The 15,073-nt window shown below is 47.2% G+C and overlaps 1 protein-coding gene across 1 annotated transcript in view; it reads right to left on the reverse strand.

The window, feature by feature from the left end:
• Window positions 1-12,732, reverse strand: part of CACNA1G (calcium voltage-gated channel subunit alpha1 G) — a 392,734-nt gene extending 380,002 nt beyond the window's left edge. Inside the window, exon 1 of the mRNA XM_063120222.1 lies at window positions 12,448-12,732. Coding sequence (XP_062976292.1) covers window positions 12,448-12,710 — 263 coding nt within the window. The 5' untranslated portion in view covers window positions 12,711-12,732. The remainder of the gene's footprint in view (window positions 1-12,447) is intronic.
• Window positions 12,733-15,073: the final 2,341 nt, after the last annotated feature.

Raw genomic sequence — 15,073 nt, forward strand, 5'->3', positions numbered from 1 at the left:
TAGTACACATGGAATAATGTTGCCGGGAAATGAGATCCAGAGTTTTTATGCCGTATTTGAGAGTTGCAACGTTAGAGATGCCATTATACACTGTCAAACCCACTGAAAAGTTTGCTCAAAGTCAAATCATCAGGTGTCACTATGGAAATCCACAGTGATGAATTTCCCTACGGATTCCAGAAGAACAAATAATTACAGCTCTTACGCTAGCAATCCTCTTGCTTACTCAGAAAACAAGCTAGAGACAGAAGCAGGCCAGTGGCTGTTATCCTCTATCACAGTGCATTCTGGCATGTCCATCTATGACTGAGCAGTTCGTCAATCCCTTGTGGATCATGTTACAGAAGCAGTGTCTATGATAAAAGGGAAGCCCAAGCATTGGGTCAGCCATTGGGATAGAGCTGAGGCAGTCAATGTTTTACACCCCAGCTGCTTGACCCTCTCCAAGGTCAGCCGTGATATTTCAGCTGTAGGGAATGAATCCAGCACTCACTATCTGCTTTTTCAAGGCAATTTAAACTTAAACATTAAAAACAAAACTGGCTAGGCTCCACCATTCCAAATCTGGCTGTTGCACAATTGGACACTAGAGCATGATCAGTTTCCAAGTTCAGTCAAGGGCCTCAATCCTGCAAGGTGTGAATGCCATTTCTTTGCAACAACTTAGCCAAGAGTTACAGATAGTTCACACTTCACATCATAAAGCTTTCTGAGCAATACAGGGCTGACTCTACCATGAAACTGGACGAAGTGGACTGCACCAGGTAGCAGAAATGGGGGTATCACATTAGCGGTGTTGTTTTTATTAGTATTATTACATCATGCTGGGCGCCATTTTGATTTTCTGCCTCCAGCATGAAAATGCCTTGTAACATCTCTGAAATAACTTCTCTGTTTATTAATGTCTGTCAAAAGAAATGATTATGCATCCCAATACACACACAGCCAACCGGCTTGGGAGTAAGGCTAAAACCTTTGGACGATCAACAGTTCAGATGAACTGGAATGGTGTTTGCATATGCTTATGCTACAGGAAACTCCGGTGGGGATATCAAACTACTATGTGGACTTATAGGGTATCAAGAGGATCAGGGGATCTGGATAATTCTCAAAAGAAACTATTTCTAATTTAGATTATGGGAGTTGTTGCTTTTCAAATGGAAACCTAAGATCTGCTTATAGTTTCAATGGCAAAATGCTAATGTCATACATATTTTTAAACCAAAAACTCATACTGAATTTGGAGGGTCCATACACTTTTGGAAATCAGTCAACAACAACAGAAATGTTTCCTCGCTGCCAATAACTTTGAAGCATCAACAGACTAAAAGCTCTCTAGAGTGCTATAAATCAGAACTATACTCATCCTTTCCTTAAGAGGTGGGTAAAAAGACCCCTGCGCAAAGGAGGTCACTGTCTCACTTCTTCTGATTTCTGAGCATTTAGCATACACTGCCATCATGCTTTCAACCTCCTCTCTGCAACCACGGGCTCCAAATGTACTGACTTACAATAGCCCTTTATTTATTTATTTATTTATTTATTTATTTATTTATTTATATCTCTTAGCTTTGCAATCATGACCACATCATTCATCAGGTTGAAAGAAAAATGGAAAATACTGAACAACCCATTATTGAAATTACTGGAGATTGCAATTACCCATAACAACTACATTTGCCACTCAAATTGTTTCACCTTGATATAAGATGATTCACACAACAGCTCTACCCCCATGATTTTATATTGTTGGCCAGAGTCTATGCAGGTGGTTATTTTGACAAAGGAAATGCAAGGTAAGCTTCAGCAAGCAATGTCTCACTATCAGTACTTCACCTCTCCTTTGCAGTACACTGGTCCTTCCATAATCCCTAAATTGGCTCAACAGGATTGAATTAAAACTGTGGCTCCTGATGAACATGCCATGACAACACACCTAGGAGTGGACATTCAGAGTTGATTTTCCTGACCTGCATCTAACTGAACAGGTAAAGTTGCCTTGTCTTGAGTTATACCATTGATGCTCCTAGCCCAGTGCTACTGATTAATAAACAACAGCTCCTGGAGGTCTCAGGCAGAGATCTTCTCCTTGCTGTCAGAGAATATTTTTAACTGGATATTCCAGGAATGGGCTCTGGGATGTCCTGCATGGAAACCATGTGCTGTTTGTGATTGTGTAAATTGAGCAGCAACTGAACATGAAATTTGCACATATTTCCTAATTCCAACAACTTTCCTTCATGGACTAAAGTGCAGCTGATTCAGCCTACAGGGAAATCTGGGCAAAATCAAACAGGGAAATTTGTGCAAATTGAACATGTCTAGAAATTTGCTAATATTTTTGGTGGACATATGCTTGCAGTCGGATTTAGGGCTTTGAACAAGGCATGCCCACATGTTTTGCAAGCAAAACGAAATTCTCATATGTCCCTAAGTCAGCCTTTGCTGGGTCTTGAACTCTCACTTCCTTGACTTCTAGTCAGTGAAGATTGTCAGCCTTTGTGATAGTCTTTCAAATGTGTAATTAGGCCATGTGCAAACTTTTAATGGGATTTGGCCCTCCCTTTTACCTTATCCAGCACAAAAAAGTGAGAAATTCCTTGTTGACTTCAGTTTGCAGGTCAAATGACCCTGAACATGAGAAAACCCCATGGACAACCCAAAGGAAATTTTATTGGGTTCATCTCACACCATCCATTCTGTCTTTGGTTGTGGCATTTCCTAAGGGCCCAGAGGAAATTATTCCCAAGATTGTATTCTGAACTCTTTGTTCCGAGGATTGAGTTTGGGATGAATTAATACAAATTTTAATATTGGTTGTGCTATACTGAATGCACACTGCACTGTCTATGCACTCTATCAAATATTTCCTTTTGGTTTGAACAGAATAGTACATCTTTACAGATCAGCCTCTAGTTCTAGCATAATGTGAAAGAGTAGATAACAGATCACATTCATATTTTCTAAGACATGCAGCCTGGAAATTCAAATGAAGAAATCGTTGGCTTCTAAGGAGATTCTCTTGATTTAGAAGGAAGGGAATCAAAAGATGCAACAAGGCTATTCTCCTCATTCCTGAATATAACGATTACCTTATTCCAGGCAGCCAAACATCAACCATGCTTCATCAAAGCCCCATGGCATTGAATTGTGAAAGAAAAGAATACTAAAGATAAGCACTCTCAAAATGGACCTTCACAGCCTCTATGCTGAAGAGTTAACCAGTGTTATTTTCCTTCCATCTCTTCCCAGTGTTACCCTCACCACCCTTAGAATCAAGGGCAACCCAAATAGCAGCCCACTTTGTAGAGATCTTTTGGTAGAGTTTTCCCATCTCCTGCCCTATGTGGTTGCTCCAGCCAAGAGGAAACTTGGTTTGTTTTGAAGCCTCTCCTTAGCTTGGGGACACAGAGTGGAAGCCAAGGACACAGCCCCAGGATTGGCAGAACACTCCAACACCCCCCAAGTAAATGGCAAAGTTTATCATTTCTATTACCATATGACAAAAGCCCACACTGGTAAGGAGGCCCTGCCAAATTGGGAAGCAGTGCATTTCCGCAATCTGTCCTCGTCTGACAAATACAGCTAGTAAATTAATTGAATTAATAAAGGGCACTGGGGAGGGGAGGTTGAAAAAGGTAAATAATAGGAAAGAAACAGATGCTGTTATACATGAGCCCCACACAGAGTGCACATTTGCAAAAGAGTCATCTTTTGCCAATCAGTGCTGGAATGATCATCCTGCCCAGTGGTGAGCTAAAATGCAAGCAGCCCACATGGCAGCACTGTTCAGGGCACCCATGAAGCCGTCTGCAATCTGACCCCAGAATCCTTTGCATGGTTGGTCATGCAGCAAGTACTGTGCAGCAAGTACTGTGCCACAGCCTTTGTGGCATTTCATCTTATCTCCCGGATCATGCAGGATGCCTGTTGGGGTGTGGAGAAGCAAAAAGGACCAAGCTACTGCCCTGATGATCCCCTTTTACTTTTTTTTTCTAAGCCACTTCTCACTTTCCTTTGACCAAAGAAAAAAGCCACCTGTGAAAAGGTTCCTGCATCTCCTGTACTTGTAGTGCTACCCAGGGCCAGCCCTACTGTTATGCAGAGTGAAGCACTCTCCTCAGGCAGCAGCAGATGCTGAGGGGCAGGTGATGGCAGTGAAGAGGACAGAGCTGTGTATGCTGCTCAGCCAGCCCTGTGCCCCCTAATGTTGTGCAGACTTCTACTGTTACTTTCTACTGTTAGTTTTACCCTACCCTGTGCCTGCTTACCCTACCCTGTACCTGTTCGCATTCTCTTCCCCTCCTTATTGTTTTACTATGATTTTATTAGATTGTAAGCCTATGCGGCAGGGTCTTGCTATTTACTGTTTTACTCTGTACAGCACCATGTACATTGATGGTGCTATATAAATAAATAAATAAATAAATAAATAAATAATAATAATAATAATAATAAGCTAGCTTGCTGCCCTTGGATTGCTATCAATTGCCAATGCTGAAGTAAGGTTCAACTGCAAATCCAGTCCAGTTGGTTTCTGTACATGTCATGGGGGCACCAACTTGTCTTTCGCTTCAGGCAAAAAATATCTTTGGCCAATTTTGGTACTGCCCATCTTTGCCTGTCTGTCATCTCCATCAGATGTCACCTAAAGTGTGGTTTTCTCCCCTTCATCCAAACAGGTAGCAGTGGTGCAGTTAAATTATTTTAGACTATGAACTTCATGATTTTATGAGTGGGGCCCTTCTTGCAATGGTAATAATGTGTGCTTCCAAATGTGACCAGGTAACCCTGCTGCATTTGGGGACCCTTCTGCTCATTCTACTGAGTGAGGCCCTGGGCTGCTGCTGCCTCAAAGTCCTGTCCTGATGGCACCACTGTCAGCTGGGACTACTGGAAAACCTGGAGTGTCCTGATCTAATCTGGAATGAATTAAGGTACATGTGTATTTATGATCGTAAAGCACCCTGAGGGCATTTGCCAGTTGGGCAGAGTACAAATTGAAACAACCAGTGTATTACCGTGAACCTTAAACATTGTAATGCACCAAATCGCTGTTCTGAACAAGTGGACTATTGAAGCTGGGGGGAGCGGAGGGAGGGGGAACACAAACAGGCAAACATCCAAGCTCCCAACAGCAATCATTAATTAAAAGTAAAAAGGAGTCAAGCACTTGCCAAGGGAAGGGTGATGCCAGCTGGTTTAATGGTATTTATTGAAATCTTTCAGCAAGCCCTGATCAATACCCAGAGGAGAAAAGAGCAGCTCTCCTGCTCATCATGGGGCAAGAAAATTAACATGTTAAACTCTTTCTGTACTCATTGGTGATGTTGTGGACAACTTTTGCTTCACCACAGATAAAGGGTCACCGCACATCTCCCTCTACCCAGCATGGTCCTGTGGTTCCCTCTTGATTCTGCTCTCTGTTCCTTACCGAGAAGCAACTACCTAGCGGAATTTCTGGCTTTCCAGACTATGATTAGTGCCTGCCTTTCTTTGAACCAGTGCCTGCAGGTGCCCAGCAGGAGACTTTTTAAAGAACATGAATTTCCCAAGGACAAAAATGTAACTGGTTTTGCTTTGTTGACTTCTTTCTGGGGACACTTATTAGTTACAACAAGAAGCATCTATCCTGAGCAGAGCAACTAGATGATGGGCATGAAAAAGAGATAGTGAGGCTAGTGTGGTGTATTCAGCTCAATTTGAAAACGGCCTAGCCTGTAATCCTAAACATGCTTACAGCCTGAGCCTAAACATGTCTACTTAGATGCATGTTCTATTCATTTCAACCTGGCTTACTTCCAAATAAGCAGGCTTAAGGATTGCAGCTTTACTTGGATGTATGTTCCATTGGAATCAATCGGCTGCACTCTAGTTCTCAGGATTTGTTTGTTTAATTTATATTCCTCCTAATAATAATGTTCAACATCGCAAACAGTGATAAAGTACAGATAAAATGGAGCAGAATTAAAACATAACCCCATCAATAAAACACACCAGTTAAAAGCGCATTAACAATACATCCGTTAAAAACAACACAGCACTCACCAATTAAACTTCATAGCCAAAAGTTTGACTAATAAAAATGGCTTGGCTTTGCCTGTGGAAGGACGATAAAGATGGAGCTAGCCTTGCCTCACTTAGGGAGTTCCAAAATCTAGGAGCAGCCATGAAGAAGGCCTCTTACATTCCCACCAAAAGTGCCTCTGATAATGGTGGAGCAAAGAGAAAGGCTTCTCCTGAGGATATTAAAACCTAGGCAGGCTCATAAGGGAGAAGGTAACCTTTCCAATAGCCTGGCTCCAAATGGTATAGGGAGCTTATGGCATTACCGGCCATATCATTGCCTTAGCCAGGCTGATCACCGGTACATCTAGGGGTGACCACATTACACCAGTTTTAAAATCTCTTCACTGGCTGCCAATTAGTTTCCAGGTGAAGTATAAAGTGTTGGTTATCACCTTTAAAGCCCTACATGGTTTGGGTCCAGGCTACCTGCGGGATCGCCTTCTCCCGTACAATTCGCCCCGCACACTCAGGTCCTCTGGGAAGAATCTACTTCAGTCAAAGTTAGGCTGACAAGTATTACCCAGAGGACCTTCTCTTCTGCTGCTCCCAGACTGTGGAATGGCCTGCCAGAGGAGATTCATCAACTTAACAGTCTTTTAGCATTTAAGAAAGCTATAAAGACTGATCTATTTCGGCATGCCTACCCAGTTGAATTTTAAGACGCCTTTTTAATAATTTGCTGCTTTTAATAATGTTTTAGTTTTAAATGTTTTAATTAGTTATATGTATTTTATGGCATTTGTATTTGTGTTGTACCCTGCCTCGATCCAGAGGGAGAGGTGGTTAACAAATAAAATTATTATTATTATTATTATTATTATTATTATTAATAATAATAATAATAATAATAATCTGCAGTTTCCCTGTCATTTCCCTGTGTACAGGGATTTCAGGGGACTGTTCTACAGCATGTGTACAGTGCTTTGAATTTGTTGGTTCATCCAGCTTCAGAGGAATCCATGAAGAACATTATTATTATTCCCATTTTACAGAAACATTAAAATGCAGCGCCTAAACCTCAAAGTATATATCACTGAATCCACAGCTGAAATGGGATATAAACAAAGATTCAAGTCTAAAATCTCTACCAGAACCCTGTGCTTTGGAATTTAACAAATTCTACCATTGAAATTATCATCAGGTATGATGACACAAAATGCCTGCATGTTTCAGAGATATGAACACCTGTTTGAGATCACTAAAAAAAGGAAGGATGTTGGAAGATCATTATTTATAAATAATTGCATAAAAAAGAATAGCCTTATTATTTACTGTCAACAACAACTGTTCGACTTAGGGCGGGGGAAGGCAACTGAGAGGGATGTAATGAGGTTTACAACATGGAGAAAGTGAACAGAGGAAAAGCATAAGAGTGGGGATCAATGAAGCATATTGGAGGTAGAAAGAGGTCCTTCATCAATGCATGTTAAACTTCTCAAATTCAGTGTCACAATTCATCTTGGACAATTGACTTTTTTAAAAGATAAACTCATGCAGGATAGCTCTTGCAAGAGCAACTAATTCTGGTAGCGAGAAATACACCCTTCCACACTTTCATCAGTGTCGGATTCTGGGGACCGGCAACAACCAATGAATGTCATAATCTTAGAACATTTATTTATTTATTTATTACATTTCTATACCACCCAATAGCCAGAGCTCTCTGGGCGGTATAGAAGAAGAGCCCTGCTGGATCAGACCAAGGGTCCATCTAATCCAGCACTCTGTTCACACAGTGGCCAGCCAGCTGCCGACCAGGGACACACAAACAGAACACTTTTCTGGACATCCCATTGCTGGAATTAGACTACTGGGTTAGAGACACCAACTCTAACCCAGGTCTGCTCAAGACATTTTGCTGCCTGAGGTGGAGGACCAGATGGCACACATATGAACACCCGTTCCATGTATAAAAGCCAGCTGGACTGGCAAAGCTTACTTCAGCACTGATGATGGCGATGTCGCCACCACACCTGAGGGTCACAGCCTAGTTTAGGGGGCACAGGCCTGGCCAATTGGCGCACACTGTTCGGTCCTCCATTACCCACCCACCCACCCCACCTCGGAGGCAGCAGCTTCATTCTGCCTAATAGTAGGGCTGGTCCAGACCATTGGAAAAAGGATGGATTCATAAAAATCCGTATTCATTTGAAACCATTGCAGAATTCTCCAGCAACCCTAGGCCTCCATCCTAGACGTACACACAAATGAAGTCCGTAAGAGTTACTCGCATATTTATAAACAGGGCTGGCATGGCACTACATTTGGGCAGAGCGAGGCAGCCACACCAGGAAACTGATTTGGGGTGACATGAAAATGCAGCAACGTGTGTTTTTGTTATTTACTGCTATTGTATTCTTACTGCCAGGGAGATGGAAAAACACTTGTTGGCTTGTCTGCTTCAGTTGCCCAGACAACTTGATCAAGGTGATGTGCACCTTGATGGATGGTGTGTGTGTGTGTGTGTGTGTGTGTGTTTGCTGCTCTTCCTCAGGCAGCAAAATGGCTTGGAATTGCCCTGTTCATAAGTGTGTGTTTAGAGTTGCTACTTTTCAATTTCTGTTCAAGTGTTTCCCTGCCGGCCACCGGCACCCCCTGTTCTCTCTGTGTTGAAGATTTAAAATGGGTGAGCAGCTGCCTGTTATGTTTAGAAAGGCCCACATTCTATTTGATTCTATATGAAAACCCCCAAACTAAACTTTCATTTGAAGCAGAAAAAAGTGGTTGTTGCGATATAGTCAGTTGCTCAGATTTGATGGCTTTTCTCGCGAAGCAACTTGCCCTGATCAGAAGAGAAGCATTGTTATAGCCAGACAAAATATTTAAAAACATTGTTTAAAAAATGCATACTACAAACCCTAAATCCAAAAACCTGCATTTCTTGCAGTAGACCTTGAGTAATTAACACTTGTGTGTGCATGGGGTGTGTGTGTGTGTGTGACTGGCAGGGGTTGTTGTTATCCAAAACATTGCTTTCTGATACTGGATTTGGGGCATCTTGTATTCCCTCACTGACCTCCTAGTAGCCTCAAAGGCAAGTGAAACGGAATACAAATTACATCAAATACAAGTGAAATGGAACAAGGCTGAAATTGTAGGGGCCAGATGGCCTAGACGTCTTGCCATCTAACCCAGGCCAGTAGTATACTTAAGTTACTTCTGAAGGGGGAGATTATGGGGTTCAACTGCCAGGGAGTTATTCCCTTTAACCTGGAAGCCCTTCCTCTAATCCCTGTTGGACCACTTTTGTGTGTCTATTTATTGGTGAAGGAAAGGCAGTATGTGCATCCTCAAAGGCAATCTCTTCTTTTATGAAAATGCACTATGTCCCTGGGGAAGACAAGTCCCATGGCTAAGGCCTGTTGAGCTCCAGCTCAAATTCAGCTCCAAGTCAGACCTCCCATTTATTGGAACTACTTTTGTTGCCTTCTGTGACTTTGGGAAACAAATCCATTTTGGGAACAATCCTAGGCAAGTTTAGATCCCACCCCCTAAAAGTTCTACAACTCAACATATTGGGAGTTGTGGGATTTTTCTCTCTGTGTAAACATGCATAGGATTGTGCCCAAAATCACCTATGGATCCCAGGCTAGCTCCAGGTATGCTCCCGATTTCCACAGGTCTGGAGCCTCATATGTCTGGATTTATGGCCGCACTTCCCAAAAGATCTATGGATAGATGGGACGTTTGCCTCACTCTAGCAACTATACCTGGGGTATGTCTACATGACAAATGTACCCCAGTTTCAAACTTGCTTAACTCTCAAGCTTAATTTATCTAGTGTCATAATCATCAATCTACCTACTGGCTTCATGGCTTCCAACAAAGGAACCTCAGGAGCACAACTACGATGGGATTACGGGTCTCTAATAAATCATAATCAGCTTTGGAATCACAAAAGTACACTTGTCAAGATACTTCAAAGAAATTCTGATAATTAACATAGGTTCAGATTGTAATTTCGATGTGGCTAAGTGTTCCTTGTTGGGCAAAATGGCTGGCAGCTAGCTATTTGGTGTTCCCTGTAGGATTGTGCCCCCTCCCACCCCCAGGGCATTCAATTGTATGGATTGGCCCTTGAGTGGTCCATAAGTTTATAAAAAGGAGTCAGAGAGTGGAGAAAAGCAACCCATAAGGAATTCCATGGAAGGATCCTCACAGCCTTTAAGCAATAACAGAATGGGCAAGCGACATTCCTGTCTCTCTTTTCCTGAATCAGTGTTTAAGATTTCACTCCCGCTGCTGGCTCAGGATTGCATTTGAACTGGTAAGTGAGCTCTCTGCTGCTGCTGCCACCACTGGGTAGACAGAAATCATGGACCCAATCCAGTAGGAAGTCTCTCTTCGAAGTGAACAGGAGCTGTGTAATAGCACTCCCATTCAGGTCAGTGGGCTTATGCAGGAGAGGGTGGGGGGGCCTACAGCAGGAAGCGTTCCCCTCCCTTCCCATTTAATTGGCTTTCTCCCTCCTCTCTTATGTACATCAGATCCAAGGTTACATTCCAAACTGCTTTCTCTCCTTAAGAGCCTGCCACAAATGTTGGTGTGTGTCTGTGTGCTCTCAATTGTAACTATATATCATATCATAAACAGGATGGGTGTGAAAAGCACTGCTGCTAGGACAGCTTTGTGTGTGTGTGTGTGTGTTTGCTAGAAAGAAACACACACACTCTCTCTTTTTCTCATGCAAATACAATAATTATATTTTAAAACAGAAACGCATTCACTTGTCACTGCAGTGGAAATGGAGAGGTTTCTGCCTCCCTAAACTCCCTTATAGTCCAATTTGCACACACACACACACACACACACACACACACAGAGAGAGAGAGAGAGAGAGAGAGAGAGACTTTTTAAGAAACACCCCTTTCCACTCCACCAAAACTGCCTGGTTATTAAGGCAAGGGAAATTATTAAAGATTTTATTTACCTACCCTTTTTCTACATCCCGCCACAGTTAAGTGAAAAGAAAAGCGTCTGGAAAATGCTAACTTTTGTTTAATACATTGGCGCTCCGGACACATTGTTATGTCTGGGTTTGAAATTTGGGGGTAGGGGTGGTGTGGTGTAGATTTGGTGTATAAATAAATAGATGCATTGCATTCATACATGCCAGTGGGTTTCCTGAGCTCTGTTTCTGGCGGGTGTGTGTGTGTGTGCATGTGTGTGCGTCTTTCCTTAGAAATCGTACAAGTATTTGAATCAGAACTGCCCAGCAAAAACGAACAGAAGGTTTGGTTGGTTGGTTTTTAAAAGGAAAAAAACCAAAACCTCGCTTTAAACTTCTCTTAGAGCTGTATGCCGCTTTCCCAAACCCCCCATCGATCATGGTATCATTGCAGCCACCGCTAGCCCAGCTTTCTGTGTAGAAGGACCTTTAGATGGCGAGTTTTTGTATCAAACCAATCCAGGATTATCCACGTTAAGTTTTATTCCATCTCATCTCCTCAGCTAAAAGATGAGAAAGAAACGCGGGCGCGGGGAGGGGAGGGAGAGAGGCGAGAGGGAATCAGAGCAAATCCGTCTCGGAGGGCGAGCGCGCTTGAGAGAAAGAGAGAGAGAGAGAGAGAGAGAGAGAGAGAGAGAGAGAGAGAGAGAGAGAGACTCTGTTTCCTTCCCTCGTTCTTCCCTCCCGTCGAGAATTACATCTTGTTTCCATTTTCTAGTTCTTTTCTGGAATCTCATGTTATGACTTCAGCCCGAGAGAGAGAAATCCCTGCCTAGTAGGGCAGGAAACATTGAGAAACCCCCTCAACAGATTCTGGAAAAACTTCCAAGACATGAATTGGAGACAGACGTGCGAGGGAGACGCAGAGACGGAGACCTCCACTAGCACCACACGCACACTCGCCCGTCCTCTGCTGGCCCGGTACAAAACGCGTCAAAGTTTGGAAATGGGATTTGTTTGGGGGGGGGGGGGGAGAGAGAGAGAGAGAGAAAAGAAAGAAAGAGGTAAAGCGCCTGAGGGGGGGGGAGCGAGAGCGAGCGAGAGAGAAGGGGGCGCTGCCGATCTCCCTTGGGCTTTGAGCCTGTCTCCCCCCCCCCGGGGAGAGCGATGGAGAGACACATGTGGACACACAAATCGCTTCGCCCTCTTTCAATAGTTGCGCTGCCCCCCACGCCCGGCTCGTTTTTAACCACCTGGAAGAACTTGTGCGCAGTTGCTGCCAGGGTCTTCCCTGCAACTTCCCCAGGCGAGGCATCACTCCTTGTGTTGGTGGGACGGCGGAAAAGTTCTCTTACCTTAGAAGCCGCGGGGTGGGGTGAGGCGGAGGGGCCGCGCTGCTGCAGGGGTTACCTTGGCAGCGGCGGGAGCGGCCGCCGCCACCTGCCCTGCTGCCAGCTCGTGGGGGGGGGGGCGGGCGGGGGAAAGGATATGGGTTGCAGACGATCCGCAGGCACCAGCTCCTGGGGCGGCTGTGCTGGCTCAGGTAGAAGAAGACGACGGGTGCCAGGGCCGGGTAAGGGAGCGCTTCGCCCTCCGAGTCGCCGCTGCCCGGGTCCTTCTCCTTGTCCCCCGGGCCCGAGCGACCTCCATCTCCGGAGAGATCGTTCAGGCGCACGAAGGTCTTGGAGAGGTTGTCCTCGGCGGGATCCTCCTGCTCCTCCTCGGCTCCTCCTCGGGCTACATCCTCGTCCATTCTCGGGCCAACCGACCCGGGTCCGACGAAGTGGCAGGAGAAGGGGCGCCCCCCGGGGGGAGGCAAGCAGGCAGGCAGGCAGGGCGAGGGAGGCGGAGGCGGCTCTCAGGCGGTAGCAGGCGCCGCTGGCCCCGGAGAGGGCGAGAAGGCGCTGGCCATGAGCGGGGCGGGGGACGGGGCGGATCGGGCGGGAAGGGGGCTTCAGCAGCACCGGCCAGGGGTCGTCCGCTCCCGCCCGGGCGGTGGCGTCAGTCCCGCTCTCCCCATCGGGATCGAGACCAGAGCCGGCGCGGGAGCTCCTCGTCACTTGGGTGCCTTCTTCCTCCTCTCCTCTAAAATCCCGAGCCAGCCGGGAAGAAGCCGGGAGGTCTCGGATTAACGAGCAGGACGGAATCCGAGCGCCCGTTTCCCTGGCGCGCTCCTCCGCTCGCCGCCAACTCCGCGGCGCATCCCCCGGGCGAGCGGGGAGAAGGGGCGCCGGATTCAGACGGCCCGGCGGAATTCAGAGGCTCCGCTGCTGCCCCGCCAGCGCCTCATCTTCGCGGCGTCAGCACCTGCGGGAACCCTGGTGGGGGCAGAGAAGATGGGGCGTCCGGGGGGGCTGGGCTCCTCGGCCCTGCGTGGGGAGGGGGGCTGTCAGAAAGAAAGAGGGTGGGGCGGGTTTGGCGGCGAGGGCGAAGAGCCGAAGAAGCGCGCGGAGCTGGAGCTGCAGAACGAGGGATGCTCCTCCTCGCCGCTGCTTCCGTCGGACGGGAAAAGCGAGCGAGAAGCTGGGAGCTCCGCGCACCTCACAGCTGGATCCCTCACTCCAACTTCAAGCCGGAGCTCCGCCCCGCAGCCGCCGCGTCGCCCAATCCGCCACCGCCTTCGGCCCCTCGGCCCCTCCTCATTGGCCACGGGAGGGAGCAGTGAGAAAGGGCTAGAGCCAGGGCGAGGGAGCCGCCACAGCTGGAATCAGCCCCGGGGACGGGCGCTCCGCCGGGTCCCCTCCCGCCCTCCGCCGCCGCCTCGCCGCCTAGTTGCTGATACGGGGCGTGGGGAGCCAATGGGGCCAGAGGACGGGGTAAACCCCCTCTCGGATTGGCCGCGAGCGGGGACAGGGACGCAGCGCGCTTCCAAGCGCTCGCCGCCGCCGCCAAGTTCCCTCGTGGAGGGCTGGGATGCTGCAGACCGGGGACCCCGGTGTCCCATCGGGAGGCGGAGGCAGAAGAGCGTCCCAGGCGAGCGCAAAGGGGGACCGAACGAGGGCGGGAGAGAGGGAGGGAAGGCAGCCGGGCAGCCCGTGCGCACCGAGAGGGATCCCGAGCAACTGGGCAGCCGGCACAGAGGACGAGGAGCCGGCGGCAGACACGGAAAGCCCGGGCGCCGTTCGGCGAGGGATCGGGACGGTGATCCCCAGCTCCTCGCCTCACGTCCGCGGTCCGCCACGGGGGCAGGGTCGGGGACGGGTGGCGCCGATCGAGAAGTCAAAGGGGGCGCATCCTGGCACGCCATTGGGCAGGGATGCTGCCTGGTAGTCCGCCGCCATCACCCATCTCTCGCTTGACCGTGTGCTGCGGCTGCACCCAGTGCAGGATCGTCTCCAGCTTCAAGGGAAATCTGCCCCAGGGGAGTTTGGCTCTTCCCACTCCCCAGGCGGGGAAGGAGGTCAGGTCAGGTCAGGTCAAAGCCGCTGTCTCTGAGGGAGGAGCAGTGCTCCCTTTTTAAAAGGAGAAGTAGCTGGTGCAGAAGTTCACTCTCTACCAAAGTGTCCCTAGATGCCTTCTCAATGCTCAGCGAGGCATCCTACTCCTACCAAATTTTAGTTTAATTTTTTAAAAAGAAAGAACGAAATGTGCTTACTGGCAGCTGGGATTGTTTCAAAGTGAAGTAGGAGCTTCTGCCTACTGCCATCTTAATTTCCCATGAAAGCCTCTAGGCAGGCTACATGTCCTTTGTGACTAAGTTTGGATCCAACCTGATAACCAGACACACACATCTAGCCATGGTAGATGTTGCCCCAACACTACTGAGGCTGAAAAAACACATTCATAGTTGCACATACTGCCTATGTAGCATACTGCTTAGAATGCTGGACTAGCAAGACCTGAGTTTGAATCCCGGTTCAGCCATGAAGCCCTCTGAGCAGCCTTGGGCCATTTGCTATCTCTCAACTTAACCTACCTTGCAAGTTTGTTGTGAGGATAAAATGGAGCCGGGGAAGGAAAGAACAATGTATGCCACCCTGGGTCCCTTGGAGGAGGGGGTGGGATATAAATGGAATAAATAAAAAGCATATTACACATTAGCAAGTGTAGAGGCAACCAGAGCGCCCTTCCTTGCTTTGGCCCAGCAACGCCTTCCTCTCCCTTGGACGTCTCCCT

This window comes from Elgaria multicarinata, chromosome 3 (genome assembly GCF_023053635.1).
Source record: "Elgaria multicarinata webbii isolate HBS135686 ecotype San Diego chromosome 3, rElgMul1.1.pri, whole genome shotgun sequence".
Classification (NCBI taxonomy): domain Eukaryota; kingdom Metazoa; phylum Chordata; class Lepidosauria; order Squamata; family Anguidae; genus Elgaria; species Elgaria multicarinata.